At 38.0% G+C, this 14,615-nt stretch overlaps 1 protein-coding gene across 1 annotated transcript in view; it reads right to left on the minus strand.

Moving 5' to 3' along the window:
• ADGRB3 (adhesion G protein-coupled receptor B3) overlaps positions 1–14,615 on the minus strand; it is an 802,318-nt gene that overhangs the window by 28,288 nt on the left and 759,415 nt on the right. The window contains exons 25-26 of the mRNA XM_065889244.1: positions 4,389–4,484; positions 2,683–2,722 (exon numbers count right to left, since the gene is read on the minus strand). Coding sequence (XP_065745316.1) covers positions 2,683–2,722; positions 4,389–4,484 — 136 coding nt within the window. The remainder of the gene's footprint in view (positions 1–2,682; positions 2,723–4,388; positions 4,485–14,615) is intronic.

Raw genomic sequence — 14,615 nt, forward strand, 5'->3', positions numbered from 1 at the left:
AGAAGCTTTCAAATTAATTCAAGACATGCATCAGTCATGTAATATCTTTTATCTTTAGAGATACTGTATTTAATCATTGTATTAGGTCTCTTTCTTCTTAGATATTCAAGATGTCATTCACCTATACTCCAATCAAAATTTTTTAAAAAGAGCAGAAAAAAAAAACCCAAAAAACAAAACAAACAAACAAAAGATGTTAAATCTACATTGCGTATTTTTTATTAATCCACAATTTGGTGTGACTTTTTATATTTATAATGTTTAAAAAGTAGAATAATTCAGTTTAAAAAAGTTATTTCCAAACCTCTTAAATTAATAGATAGGTAATGTATTGTGGTTGGCAGGAACAATTTACTTGAAAATATCCAGAGATAAAGTATGTTAAATTAATAGATTTAGTAATATTCCAAATAAAATACCTTAAAATATCTCCAAATTCAGGGAAGAATATTTTTAATCCTTAACTGTAGGCAAAAATTAATCCAAAATTTATAGCAATACAATATAAAGGCTAGTTATGGGAACCTATTACATTTTATTAAGGACATATAATTTTATACTTTTATCAGTATTTTGTAAACTGTAAAGTAAACCTTGGTACTGAATATTGATTTCATAATCTGCATTTGTATAAAATACATTTAGTTTGTATGAATGTAATATGATTTGTAGTTATAGTAGCACATTTTTATCAATGATACAGCTATCTTTGCTGAAAATTTGTATATCTTAAATATTTGGGGAAATATAACTCTTCTTATTAAGTAGTGTCGACTCTATATGAGAAATTTAACTGTTTCTTTGACTTACTTAAAATGGATATCCAAATTTTGAATATAAAACATAAACAAATCGACACCACCTACACATACAAATGTGATGTTGAAGTGATGGGAATTTTGAGAGAAATTAGTCAAGTTGTGAAGGGCAAAATGCAAATAAAACCAAGACAAAGCAAAAAGCACCTGAATATTTAGCACAATCAGATATACACTCCACCCTTTGGGAAAGTGAATTTCAACAAAACGTAGGGGAAGATTATTCAGAGACCAGGAATTGAGACTTTAACACTGAATATACCTCAACATGGAAGGAAATCTTTAGAAAAACACAGGGGCAAGTTCCTGATAAGCTCAGCCAAAAAAAGGCACAGTCAGAAATTGAAAAATTAAAAGAATTTTTTTCTAATAAAATAATGATACTGGCCTAATATTAAGAATACTAGGGGCTTCCCTGGTGGCGCAGTGGTTGAGAGTCCGCCTGCCGGTGCAGGGGACACGGGTTCGTGCCCCGGTCCGGGAGGATCCCACATGCCGCGGAGCGGCTGGGCCCGTGAACCATGGCCGCTGGGCCTGCGCGTCCGGAGCCTGTGCTCCGCAGCGCGAGGGGCCGCAGCGGTGAGAGGCCCGCGTACCACAAAAAAAAAAAAAAAAAAAAAAAGAATACTAAATCTCAGAATACAATGAATCTGGGGAAAATGGGTATTTTAACAAAAGAGAACAAGATGAATATAACTCCTTTATTTGTAAAGTTTGGATGAAGATTTAGAAGGCATTCTTATCAAAATTTCAAAGGCCAAACAATTTCAAATGGATAGAATGGTAACTTAAACCAGTAAGATAGTAGCAAATAGAGATAAATGCAAAGGCTAGATTTTTCATCAAGGACTAAAAAAATCAAACAAACAAAAAATCCCCAGAACTTTTACAAATCATAGACTGGGAAATCCCTGACAGCTACTACAAGAAAGTCTTGGGGATTTAAAATGATAATCAGTTGACACTAGTACTGTACCAGCTGCTGTGAAATCAGATGCAAAGGTAGATCGCATTAATACAAGGAAAGAGCCAACTGTGATAAATGCTGGCTAAGTGTGGGCAGCATAGTTAAAACTTGGGCACCATAATTTCAAATGATTGACACCTGGGGTACCATGTCTGCCTGGGAGGACGTTCTGAGGAATGAGTGAAGAAACATGGCTTGTTTAGTCTGGAAAAAAAAAAGACCTAGATTGGGCTAAGTAGTATTTGCTTTCAAATATTTGGATAGTTAGGTGAAGTGGATATTCACTCTTATTCTCAAAGGCACCACAAAAACCAATGAATAAAAGGTTAAATAAAGTATATTTTGTCCCAATATAAAGGAACATTATTCATCTACTCTTGGTGGGTGTCCACAGGCTGGAGAACAGACGTTGGGAACACTGTCCCTGGGATCCAGCTCTCTAAGACGGTGTGCACATGCTCTGAAAATACAGCTACAAAGCTGTGATACACACACACACACACACACACAACACACTCACACACAACGGTATTTCATCCTTCCAGCATGGATGATGAAACTGAGGCACAGGGAGACATCAACTTGACTGGCCTTACACCTGACAACCAGTAATAGGTGGATGGAAGGCTTCTGTCTCCAAGTCAATGCTTTCCTGAGGTCACAGTACTCCCAATCAACCATTTTCACTTCCTCGCATTCCCCATTCATATTCTCCCTCTCTCTCATTCCCTCCCCCTTCTCCTACATCTGCTATTACAATGTTTCCAGTTGAAAGACTCAGTTGACACATTTACAGGAATGTGTGATGGGTAAACCACAGCATTTTCTTTAAAATCAAAAATCATAAAAATGATTCAACATCTAATGATTATATTTTCAAAATTCAAATATTCTTACCTGATCTACAAGCAATGTCTACATCCTTTTCAAAGTCTGTCTGTAACAAGAAATAATGACATAGAATCGTCATTTAATGAAGACCTCAAGTGACTTTTACTGACCAAATTATCTGAAGTTAACAAATATCTACTACGAGATACCAGGATATTGTTTTGTGCAAAGGAAGTTTATCAAGGAATAATCAAATTGTTTTCAAGAGTATTTTCTAGAGACCACATGTTGGATAAAATCAATGGGAACATGGTATATGACTTTAATAAGGCAAAACTATACCCATGGTCATCTAACACCAGATGTAAAAAAACAGAATTTCAAGGCAATTCCTTAAACCACAATAAAAAGATTGGAATGTGAAATATTATGAAGATACTTAAATAAATGTCTTTGTTATTTATATTTTTATGCATTCATTTTGAATATATTGTTTGTAATGTAATATCTTATAATACAGCTTTGTCAAATCCTTAATAGTCAAACTAGGCTCTTCTGATGATCCATTTTCATGCAAATGTGACAAAAGACTTTCAGGCTTAGGAATTAAAATTGAAGATTAAACAATACTAATCTGGCCTAGAACCTGCTTAGAGTTTAGTTCCACCCTCATATTTTCCCCAAACTTTTACTGTAAACAAATTAGTTTATTTTTTAATGTTGAAATTAAATTAGCCCGTCTTTTTTTTTTTTTTTTTTGCCGTATGTGGGCCTCTCACTGTTGTGGCCTCTCCCGTATCGGAGCACAGGCTCCGGATGCGCAGGCTCAGTGGCCATGGCTCACGGACCCAGCCGCTCCGTGGCATGTGGGATCCTCCTGGACCGGAGCACGAACCCGTGTCCCCTGCATCGGCAGGCGGACTCTCAACCACTGCGCCAGCAGGGAAGCCCAAATTAGCCCATCTTAATCAATACTTAGATTCAAGATATCAGTATTTATCTCTTTGTTTTTAGTAAGGAATTAATTATTCCTTCTCCTGTCTTAGTTACTAGTATATCGTTTAGACTGTTTTTGTGTGGCCTAATCCAAACACATCGATAACAAATCAAGCATATTACTAAGAAAACTCTATTTAAGCCTTGATGTTAATGACACAGTTTAAACCTTACTTCATTTCTAAAATATACGGAAGTGGTTATGTGTAAAGTACCCCTTATCCCAACAACAGTCAGAGCTCATGTACAATGGTTGGCCTTCTTCTGGGAGTGTGTCTGCCCCTCATACTTTAGGGAAGTGGCTCTCATCTTGGGCTGCCCCCTGGAGCCACCAATGCCTGGGTTCTATCCCATGATGCTGGTTTCCTTGGTCTGGAGTGTGGGTCCTCTGAGGAATCTGAATGGGAAGCAAGGCGAGAACCACTTCAGGTCTCGCTTTAAGACCAGATGTGCAGGTACCATCCTGTTCTGATCTGTAAACAAACATGATCCTATGGACACACTGTTAACCCTAACTCTGTGTGAGGATGAACATACCCCCTGGTGTCACCCAGAAACCCCACGCTCAACACATCAAGGGTCCAATAACAGATCCAGGACTCCTAACCAGTCCAGACAGAACCGTCCTCTGGTATCAGAGTTCCAAGCCTGTGACCGAACTACAGTCAAAGTCATTCAAAACGGAATTTTGATACTATTTTACGACTAAGAATATTTGCTTATTCCCTTCAGAAATCATGACTGAATGAAGACTCAGAGGGGAATTAAAAGCTCACCATGATTTGAGCATGCCCGTTAGGAAAAGAACTGGAAGAATCAGCATTGATTGGGTCTTGACAGTTTCTCAATCGGCATCTAAATGCATCTTGAACCTGTGAAAAAACGACAAATATTCATTTTCTTCTCTCTTGGTAATGACCAGATACTGTCTATATTGGCAATTGACTGAGAAAACCATTATCACTGTTTTTATGATCCAATACCCGTTTTGTTTACTTGGTGCACCTGGACTTTGGTCCATGCCCAGGGAATTCATCATTTGCCAACATCTGTAGAGGGAGGTGCTGGGAACTCCTCAGCTGTCCCGATGCCTGTGTCCGGCTCAATACTAATCATTCTTGCCAGATGGCAGGATTATTTCCACTGCTACAAACAATATGCCTGTCTTTCAAGGGGGATTTACTATTCGGTATGGCATAATCTTCATAAAAGCTTTAAACATTGGGAAAAATGAGATGACTCAATGATCTGTTGACCAAAATTGATCTGGGATTTTTCTTTTATGTCTTATGTAATGCATACTGGGGATACCATTTCTTGTCTTGCTTCAAGTACTATGTGCCCTTACTTGCAAACAAAACAAAACAAAACAAAAAACCCCACACACAATGAAATAAAAAGGTAACAAAAACTACTCTGTTTCTGGTTGATTCTCGTGGAAAAAAAAAAAAGGCCACTTAGCAAAGCCGAACTTCCTTAATATACATTCACAACTGGCTTCTGAGCAAAGAACAAACACACCACAAGGAAATTCGAAGAACGTTAAATCCTTTGTTAAACAGCATGTGGATAAACCTGAATAGATGAATAACAAACACACAAATCAACCGACAGCTACTCTGACGTCATGGTACCTCTGTGTCAGCTGGTCCATCCTGGTCCTGCGGCTCACTAGGCCCCTAACAAGCTTGCCGGTGGGCATCACCGTAAGTCAAGTCAATGGCAACGTCACTTTACTAGTATTTGGCTTTTCTGACTTCACATTATTGTTACTCCCCTCCTTGTTTATTATAATCTGTCTGATTGGGTTACCAAACAAAGCACAGATGATGTGGCATTCCTTCTATTTTCCTGAAACATCATTGTAGGGGCCACCAAGGGAAACATAATGATGTCCAGTTTTGCAAAGCGTGTATATAAAATATCCTGTCACTGGTTGTGAGATGTGTGTAGTTTATGTATTGGCCATAAAAAACCCTGAGCCTATTCAGCTGCTTTCAGCTCCTCTCACCTGTTTCAAAAATTCGTTAGCAGCCTGTTTCCCAAACGGCAAGATGTGGAGAGTGACGTGAAGTTTAGTTACCACCACTGAGCCCTGGCTGCAGTTCCATCATGAGACCTCTGCCCACGTGGTGGATTTCTCCCCTCAGATTCTGATCCTGGTGATGCAACCACTATGGCTGTGAATTAAGCGGGGGGTGGGCTCCATATTCTCTGACCCTTCCATTTTCTGATTCTAATATTTTTTTAAACCATTTTTTAATCGAAGTATAGTTAACTTACAATGCTGTGTTAGTCTCAGGTGTACAGCAGGGTGATTCAGTTATATATATATATATATATATATATATATATATCCTTTTTCAGATTCTTTTCTGTTATAGGTTATTACAAGATATTGAGTTCCCTGTGCTATACAGTAGGTCCTTGTTTTTCATCTATTTTATATATAGTAGTGTATATATTCTAATATTTCTAAATCTGGAACTTTCTGGAAAAAAGGAACAAGGAGTTGTCTGATACAACCGGGTGACGTAATTTCTTATTTCCTCTTTCAGACACATCAGTAAAAGTTCAGGCTCAGTGAAATTTAGTCTGATCATCTTTTCCTGGATGCATATTTGGAACTAATTCATCCAGCTTCTCCCTTGGAGGAGACATGGCATGGATAAACTAGACCCTTTAGAGGCGAATGCTTCTTAGATTAAGAAGTCATAGCTGTGAATCATAAAGCAATACAATTAATAATCAGAAGATCATTATACACTAGGATAATGCATCTCCTGTTTGCCAGATGATCTCTGTTTCTGTTACACAGAAATTCGCATTTGGGGGAAAACTCTAAGAAAGTATATCTCTTTCAGAAGAAAAATTCTAAGAACTAATGTCAGAAAAATAGGTACTTGCCAATTTTCTGTTTGTGCCCCGAGGCAACTGTTAAAGAAGCACACACTTTATAAAACTTTATAAAAGAAGATAAATAATGTGTTAGAAATGTTGCCTTCCAGGAGCTTGTCACATGAATTTGTTTCAAATCTGCTTCTGAACACCAGCCCCCATAAAATATGAAAGGTGGCCCTTGGTAAAACGAAACATTAACTCTTGTTCACCAGCCACTCTATTTTCAGGCCTTCAGAGTGCAGTTGTCAAGGATATTTTTGTCTGACAATGAAATACGGAAAAGCAACTCCTGTCAGTTTCTCTTCAAAATCCACTATCTGATTGCTTGAAGGAGATATAAAAGAAATCTCTTTTTCATAACACACACATACAAAATCGATACCTTAAACTACCAAACTCCCAAATATGACAATGGATTAAGGGCATTTCCATCCTGGAGAATGATGTCAGCTCCATGAATCAGTCAATGCTAGTCACAAGAAATATAAAACAGAAAAGCATAAAAAATCTACAGTAAATTCAAGGTCATTTTACTGGTCATATAAATGCCATGATTTAAGTATTGGATTCTCTGACACTTTTGGTGCCTCTGTTCCTTCTAATTCAGAAAGATTTGCAGGAGAAATTCCTCTGTTTGATTAAAAAAAATCTTATAAATACATTCAGGCAATCTAGCTGAACTAGCCTTAAATATTTATCCAGCACTGACAGGGAAGCATGATTAGACTAGATTTTGTATTGTGTACTATTATCACAGAAAAGGGTGTTTCAAGCAGGACAGTACCTGGAAAATGCATCTGCAGCTATTTGAAAACATTTTGATAACTAAATGAATGCTCTATCAGGTAAACAGAGACTTTTATCTTTGGTGAACTAATGTGTATTGTACTTATGGAGAACAACTAGAAGTTTTAAAGAAGCAAGTCTACAAGGACCTTAATTCCAAACAAGGAGAAAGCATAAAAACAAACAAAAGACAGAATCTCGACCTGGCTATTGCATGCTGAAATTAAAGCTTTCTGTGCCAAAAGTAGCATTTACAACACTGGCCAATGATAGTCTTGGTGTCTTTCTTGCCTTGTGATTAAGACTGAAGAAAAATAACTGTTAGAAGATGAAGATATTTACTATTTAAGCTCCTTAAGCTGACTGACTGTGGAGAACGAGTCACTTATTTGAGGTACCAATTTAATTTAAAATGTCTTTTTAGATATTAAAATCATTATACCTGAATTCTTCCAATATCAATCGTGCTTTAAACTTATGTAGGACCCGTAAATACAATTTTTAAACAAACCCGTCTAGAATAATTAAACATTTAATACCAGTTTTGGCACAGTTAAAATCTAGATTTCAAAATGTCCTCTTTTTATTATACTCTGCCATAGATCTTTCACCTTTTGACGTCAGACAGAGGGTTAAAAAGTATCGGGGGTGTAGCAAAGAATTGATATGTGAATAGCCCCGGAATATTTAGGAGACTTTAAGGAAACCTGGTATCACGTTGTGAAATAAAAAAGAGTGGCAAGAAACATCTCCAAAAATAAGGTGAGCTGAACACAATAAGCTAACAGGTTGTCTTCTGAAAGGATCCTGCCAGGCACCACCAAAGTTATCCCGACCAGATCCTGCTGGGGCTGCTCTAAAATCTCTTGAAAAAGCTATCAACCCTTTTCCTGTGGACAGATTCCTGGATTAGACCAGAGTTCAAAGAGGTCCACAGGGCATGTCTCTCTCCTGTCTCTCCCCCTAGGGACAGTGATTCGGTTCATCTCAGCAGCAGCCAGCGAGAGCTTCTCTGCTGGTCCCCGCTCCGAAGACAGCTGGCAATGTCACTGTGAAAGTCGGTGCCAGATTTAGAGATTGCTGGGGAAGAGCATGGAGCATTGCTTGGCAGTGCTGCAATTTAGAGGAAGCTTCGGGAGAGAGCTGCACTGTTTGAAACAGGCTCTGTATTTAGCTACAGACCCCAAAGCTTCACCTTTTAAGAAGACAGCTCTACCTCCAGTTTTGCTTCCTGACTTCCCAATTCCAGAAGATCATTTTAAGCAAAGAAAAGAAATAAAGTTACATTCTTGTAATTTTTTGAGATTGTTAGCTTGGGAGGAGAGAAGTTTCTTAAACGTTCTGGTTATTTTCTGAATCTAATATCGACTATTGTTTCTATTGATTCACATCTGTACAAATGGCTTTTTAATTACATGAAATTTCATATAATTTCACCATTAAATGAACAAGAGTGTTGTCAATTTCATGTGTCTAATACCAATTCACAGAAGCACCATGAATGACTACACACTATTAAAATATTATTTGACCTCTCTGAGAGCAAGGGAAATGAACAAAAATGGTTTGTCATTTGCTATATGTGGAAGGGAAAATATGGACTTCGGTCCCAACTTTCAGTCCTAATGATGTTCTATCGGAATTCTCTAACACCTAAAGGATCTTTCACTTAGTCCCAAAATTCTCACAGCTTTTACTATTTTTTGTATCAGATTTGGGGGTCACATAAGCTGCCCCAGACAGCATTTCACATACAGGATCTGAAAAAATGTAACAGTATTTCTTCGGCATGCAGGAGAGAAAAGAAGGAAAGGGAAGTCATACACCAGCCACCTCCACCCATGCCTTCACCGAAGATACTTCATCATAGCCTCACGCCATCCACGTCAAGGCAGAAAATAAAAACCTAACTCATGACCTCTTATTTCTTTTATTAATTTAAAAACTTTACTCCAAACATACTCAACTTCCTGTCACCAGCTTAACACTGTTGCAAGCTGGGACCCTGGGGTCTGAAGAGAGAGAGAGGTGAGATTTGCCCTTTCATGCAGGCAGGCACTTGAAGAATTTTGGGTAACAGTAAGCCATGGCTGGATGCTACCTGGTGGACATGCCAGAGTTTGCCAATCTCTGCCATGAGCTCTCTGTGTCTTAATTTGTTCACTGATGCCATTGTACTAATCTGACTTCATGCTTTGGTTAACCTCCTGTATGGAGTTGGAGAACCACGCATGCAGATTAAGATGGGTAGAAATATCCATGACATAATTGCAACTATGCTCCAATCAGGAAAACCTAATCTGGAGTGAGATATAAGACTTACATTTTCCTGCCTAAGAGGTGAGATGACTATTGAGTGAAGGGAGGCTGGTGATTTCTGGGGAAAAGTATAGAGGGTTTTATATGGTCCTTCCTTGGGTCCTGTCTATTCTCCTATTTAAAGGCACTCTCTGTGCTTCCTACCCTCTGTTCCGATTAAAATCCAGCTTTATTGCGGTAGCTTTAGCCATCCTCCCACTTCCAGATACACATTCTATCTTATTAAAAACAAAACAAACAAAATCTTTAAATGTATTTCTTTTGAAAGCTTCAATTCAGCCCGACCAAGATAAAGCTCTTAGCAACCCACCTCGCTCTCCCTTTAACCCAACTTCCCTCTGAGCAAGGACGAGGACCCTAACACTCCCCACCCTGGGCAACTCACTCACCTTCTAAAATCTATTCTTCACGACACACTGTGGCCTCTCACCAAGGTCGCTGCACACCCCAAGGAGAAAGCTCTAAAACATCACTTGGTGCTGTGCCCTTAAATGTCGTCAGTTCTGTCTTTCTCTTGGTGCTGCAGTCAGAGCCACTAAAAAAATATCTCTCCAGTTGTTTTATGCCCCCATGTGCCCCAGGTGGTCTCAGAGGAGAGTCAACTCTCTACCACTCACCACAGGCTTCATTTCTTGCAAGTCGTATGCCCGGGACCCTCTCTCCATTTTCCTCCACTTGAAACTTTCGCTTTCTTAATCAGGACCCCGTTAAGTTCTGAAGTCTCCTATCACCCACTCCCCCATCTTCAAAACCCACGGAAGCCCCTGCTCTTCAGGGGGCTGTACAATGTACCTTCTTCCGTGGTCATGAGTCCTACCTAAATTCCCTGTAGATCAAGCTGGGAGATTCATGCAACTCTCCATCTGAACTCTTTTATATGCAATACGACCTCTTTTCAAATTGCTCTCTAGTTATTTCACCACTACTGGCCTCATTTACGTTTTAAGATGATTTGGGGAGAATATTGGTTTTACATGAGATAGCTAAGGAGGCTTGTCTGCTTCATACGATCAATGTCATGTGTTTGTAAATAAGTTTATTTATCTGTATTTTTATGAAAACAATAAGATGAAATGGGACATTGACAGAAAAAAAAATGGTGGAAGGGAGTGGGAGAAACAGAAAGAAAGAAAAGAACTGTTCATGTTTATTTTAAGCATTTGTTACAAAATCACTTCTCAGGTTTGGATGAAACTTCTGGGACCTCCTCTGGCGGAGCCTGGCTCTCCTGCCAGCGCTGGGGAAAGAGAAAGATTGAGCTTGGCCCTGTTACTGATGTACAGAGCAACCCTAGGACCCTCACATACCGATACAACAAAATTATCCATTTAAGTACTTTCTTTTTTCCCTTCCTTTCAGTGAAGGGGTTTTATTGTAGCTTATTTTGTACTACAATCTTGTTATTTTACCCCTCTGACATCAAGCTGTCCGACTGTCTTAGAGCCAGGCACAGCCAGAGACAGGAGAGATGAGAAGAATGTACAGGCACCAGGAAAGTGGTTTCCTAGCAACAGGAACTATTTCAAAGCTTTCATAACTCTTGTGCAGTTAGAATTTCCATAGCAATGTGGAGAATAGTAAATAGTGGCTATGTCGCTATGTGCCTGCTGCAAATGAATTCTTCTCAAGAAATGATGGCTAAATGAAGGAAGCACCTATATTTGTTCTGTTAGATCCTGTCTCATTACGTATGACACATATTAGTTTCCAAGATCTAGGTTTGTTGCTGAAAGTAATGTGTTGTGATAAATCAGATAGTTTAATTTTTAAAAATATTCTTACTCCCTCTTGGTGTTTGCACTTCTGTCAGTGACATCTGCTAAAGCAATTCAAAAGAGAAAGAGGCTTCAGAAGAAGACCCTGTACTTCAAGAATAAACATTTTATGAAACTGAAATATTAAGATATCAGCTCTGGAGGTCACAACAAACTGCTAGTCAAAGAATCAATTTGCTTTTTTAGAAAAGTGGAATATAATTGAGTTGAGATGGTAGTAGGGTGATCCTTTCTCCTTCCCCTCCTGACTTGAAAAAATTTAGGTTTTCTAATTCAACCCACTGAAAGCAAAGCCACTTTTAAAATGGATGAAGCCCCACACACATCACATTCAAAATGCCACAGTTACAGTATTTCATTTCTTTTCTCCTTAAACTGCAAGGCTCTCTTCCCCTCTGTGCAGAGCCACCTGCTTCTTAGAAGACTGTAAAAGTCAATATGGGTAAAGCCTTTTTTTGTTGTTTTATCTTTGACTTTTTTTTTTAACATCTTTATTGGAGTATAATTGCTTTACAGTGGTGTGTTAGTTTCTTCTGTATAACAAAGTGAATCAGCTATATGTATACATATATCCCCATATCCCCAACCTCTTGCATCTCCCTCCCACCCGCCCTATCCCACCCCTCTACATGGTCACAAAGCACTGAGCTGATCTCCCTGTGCTATGCGGCTGCTTCCCACTAGGTATCTATTTTACGTTGGGTAGTATATATATGTCCATGCCACTCTCTCACTTCATCCCAGCTTACCCTGCCCACTCCCCGTGTCCTCAGGTCCATTCTCTACATCTGCATCTTTATTCCTGTCCTGTCCCTAGGTTCCTCAGAACCATTTTTTTATTAGATTCCATGTATATGTGTTAGCATACGGTATTTGTTTTTCTCTTTCTGACTTCCTTCACTCTGTACGATAGGCTCTTAAGTCCATCCACCTCACTATAAATAACTCAATTTTGTTTCTTTTTGTGGCTAATATTCCATTGCATATATGTGCCATAGCTTCTTTATCCATTTCTCTGTCGATGGACACATAGGTTGCTTCCAAAGCCTTTTGAATTCATATTGGATGAATCATTAAAGACTACAAACAACCATTTTATGTTAGTATGTATCAAAAATACACAGAAACAGAAATATGTTTATCTGTACCCAGTCCCTTTCTAAATTGAAGGAAATATTCCTTACATTGCTTATGTACTTTTAAGAAAGAAAAAGACCAGGGAATTCCTCGGCAGTCTAGTGGTTAGGACTCTGCGCGTTCACTGCCGAGGGCCCGGGTTCAATCCCTGGTTGGGGAAGTAAGATCCCACAAACTGCATGTCACAGACAAATAAATAAATATTTAAAAAATAAACATTTAGCTTAGGTGCTGGCATACAGCAAGAACACCATAAATATTAAACAAATAAAAAGAAAGAAAGAAAGAAAAAGTCCATACAAATTATCTTGAATTATTGTGACGAAAATATTTTAAAGTGAAGAAAGCAGTGGAGATAAAACTGTATTTCTAGCATCTCCTATGGGATTATCAAGTAGATTACTAGATTTGAGTCATTATACAATATGTTACAGGTAGCTATTGAGACTATTTGCTTTGGTCTATTTTTATGAGATGTTTGTTCACAGGATATAGCAAGGATATAGAAAGATGCCTTATTCTCCTGGACTGTGGTTAATGCTAGGGCAGTGTGATCACAGGTACTATGAGATAGACCCATTGCTAGTGTCAGGCAACACACATTTAGAAGGTCAGAAAGAATTTCTATGAATTCAGTGAGCCATCCTTGTGATGTGGTCTTTGGGATTTGCAAAATTTAAACAGGGTTCTTTTGGTTTTTCGGTAACAATTTCCACTGAGGAATTCTGAGAGACTTGCCTATAACTGAAATCTGCTCTGTGTATTTATAACACTGTTACAGGATATTTTTAAGGGTCAATGAAAAAATACTAGATATGCAAGTTTCCATTTCAGTGTTGGAATGAGAGACATGACACTCTGCTATTAATTTATCAACTATAAAATTATTCAATTTGAACTAATCATTGAAAATGCAATAATAACAGGGCCAATATCCATAGTCTTATTCCCAATTAATACAGAAAATATAGATTTACAGACACCTATTTAACAGAAGCATTTACTATATGATTTAATTACCCTTAAATCATGTTTTTGATAATTATTAGTTCAATTAGCAAGTATGGGAAAGTTCTGATGGAATTGAATTTTTGTGCCAAATATTTTTCTTCATGTAAGCAGCACAACTTTGCTAGTCAGCCAACAAAATATCTGTCACTTTAAAACCTGAATATTTTGATCATAGCCCAAGGCTTTTTAGAGAGCTTATTTCTGAAGAAAAAGAGAGGCTTATTTAGAGTTGGGATATTTTTTTCCTCTTTAACACCTAAAGTATTAATATCTTCTGAAAATCTCATGCAGATAAATCATGGATCTTGCTAACAGCCTACACTATTCATCCTTAATCGTCAATCAAAAATGTACCATGTGTCTACACACTTTGAACAATTTTGTTACATAAACATATTAGGGATAACATTAACATATTAGACATAACATTAACACAGAAGACTCTCAGGATAGTTACGGTCGGAGAAGAACATAGCTCAATTTCTTTTTTAACTTTTAAGCAACTTTGGTCTATAAAAAAATCAACACTTGGAAGATTTTTAGTGCTGATATTCTAGGTAGAAATTTGTGATGTCTTGGTAATGAAGACCTAGATCAGATTTTTTAAGTGATGAAATCCCCCCTTCCCCTTGCAATGTGAAATCATTCTTCTGTTTTCATTGTTTCTCATCATATGATGTTCTTGGAATACACATGTGGGTTTGTTGCTGACATCTGTATTATGCTAAAGTAGCTCAGAAATACTGTTCTCCTCATCTGGTAAATGAGGTAAAAACATTTGCTTACCATCACTCATCAACGTGAAAGCTATAGGATGTGTACTCAGATGCGCATGTGTCTTTTTGCAATGTGCACATCACAATAAAGTTCTCAAACAAGCTAGATAATGTGAAATGACAGTGGAGACCATCTTCTCAAAATTACTAGCATGGCACTGTGTCACTGTGTGTTTTAGTCACCACCGTCCCCAGAGTAAATGCTCAAATGATTCCTAAACCTTGTAAACACCATATTGGTGCTTGCAAGTACTCAGAATAATTGTTGCACCAGTTGGAAAACAATATTTTATCCCTA

Source organism: Phocoena phocoena, chromosome 12 (genome assembly GCF_963924675.1).
Source record: "Phocoena phocoena chromosome 12, mPhoPho1.1, whole genome shotgun sequence".
Classification (NCBI taxonomy): Eukaryota; Metazoa; Chordata; class Mammalia; order Artiodactyla; family Phocoenidae; genus Phocoena; species Phocoena phocoena.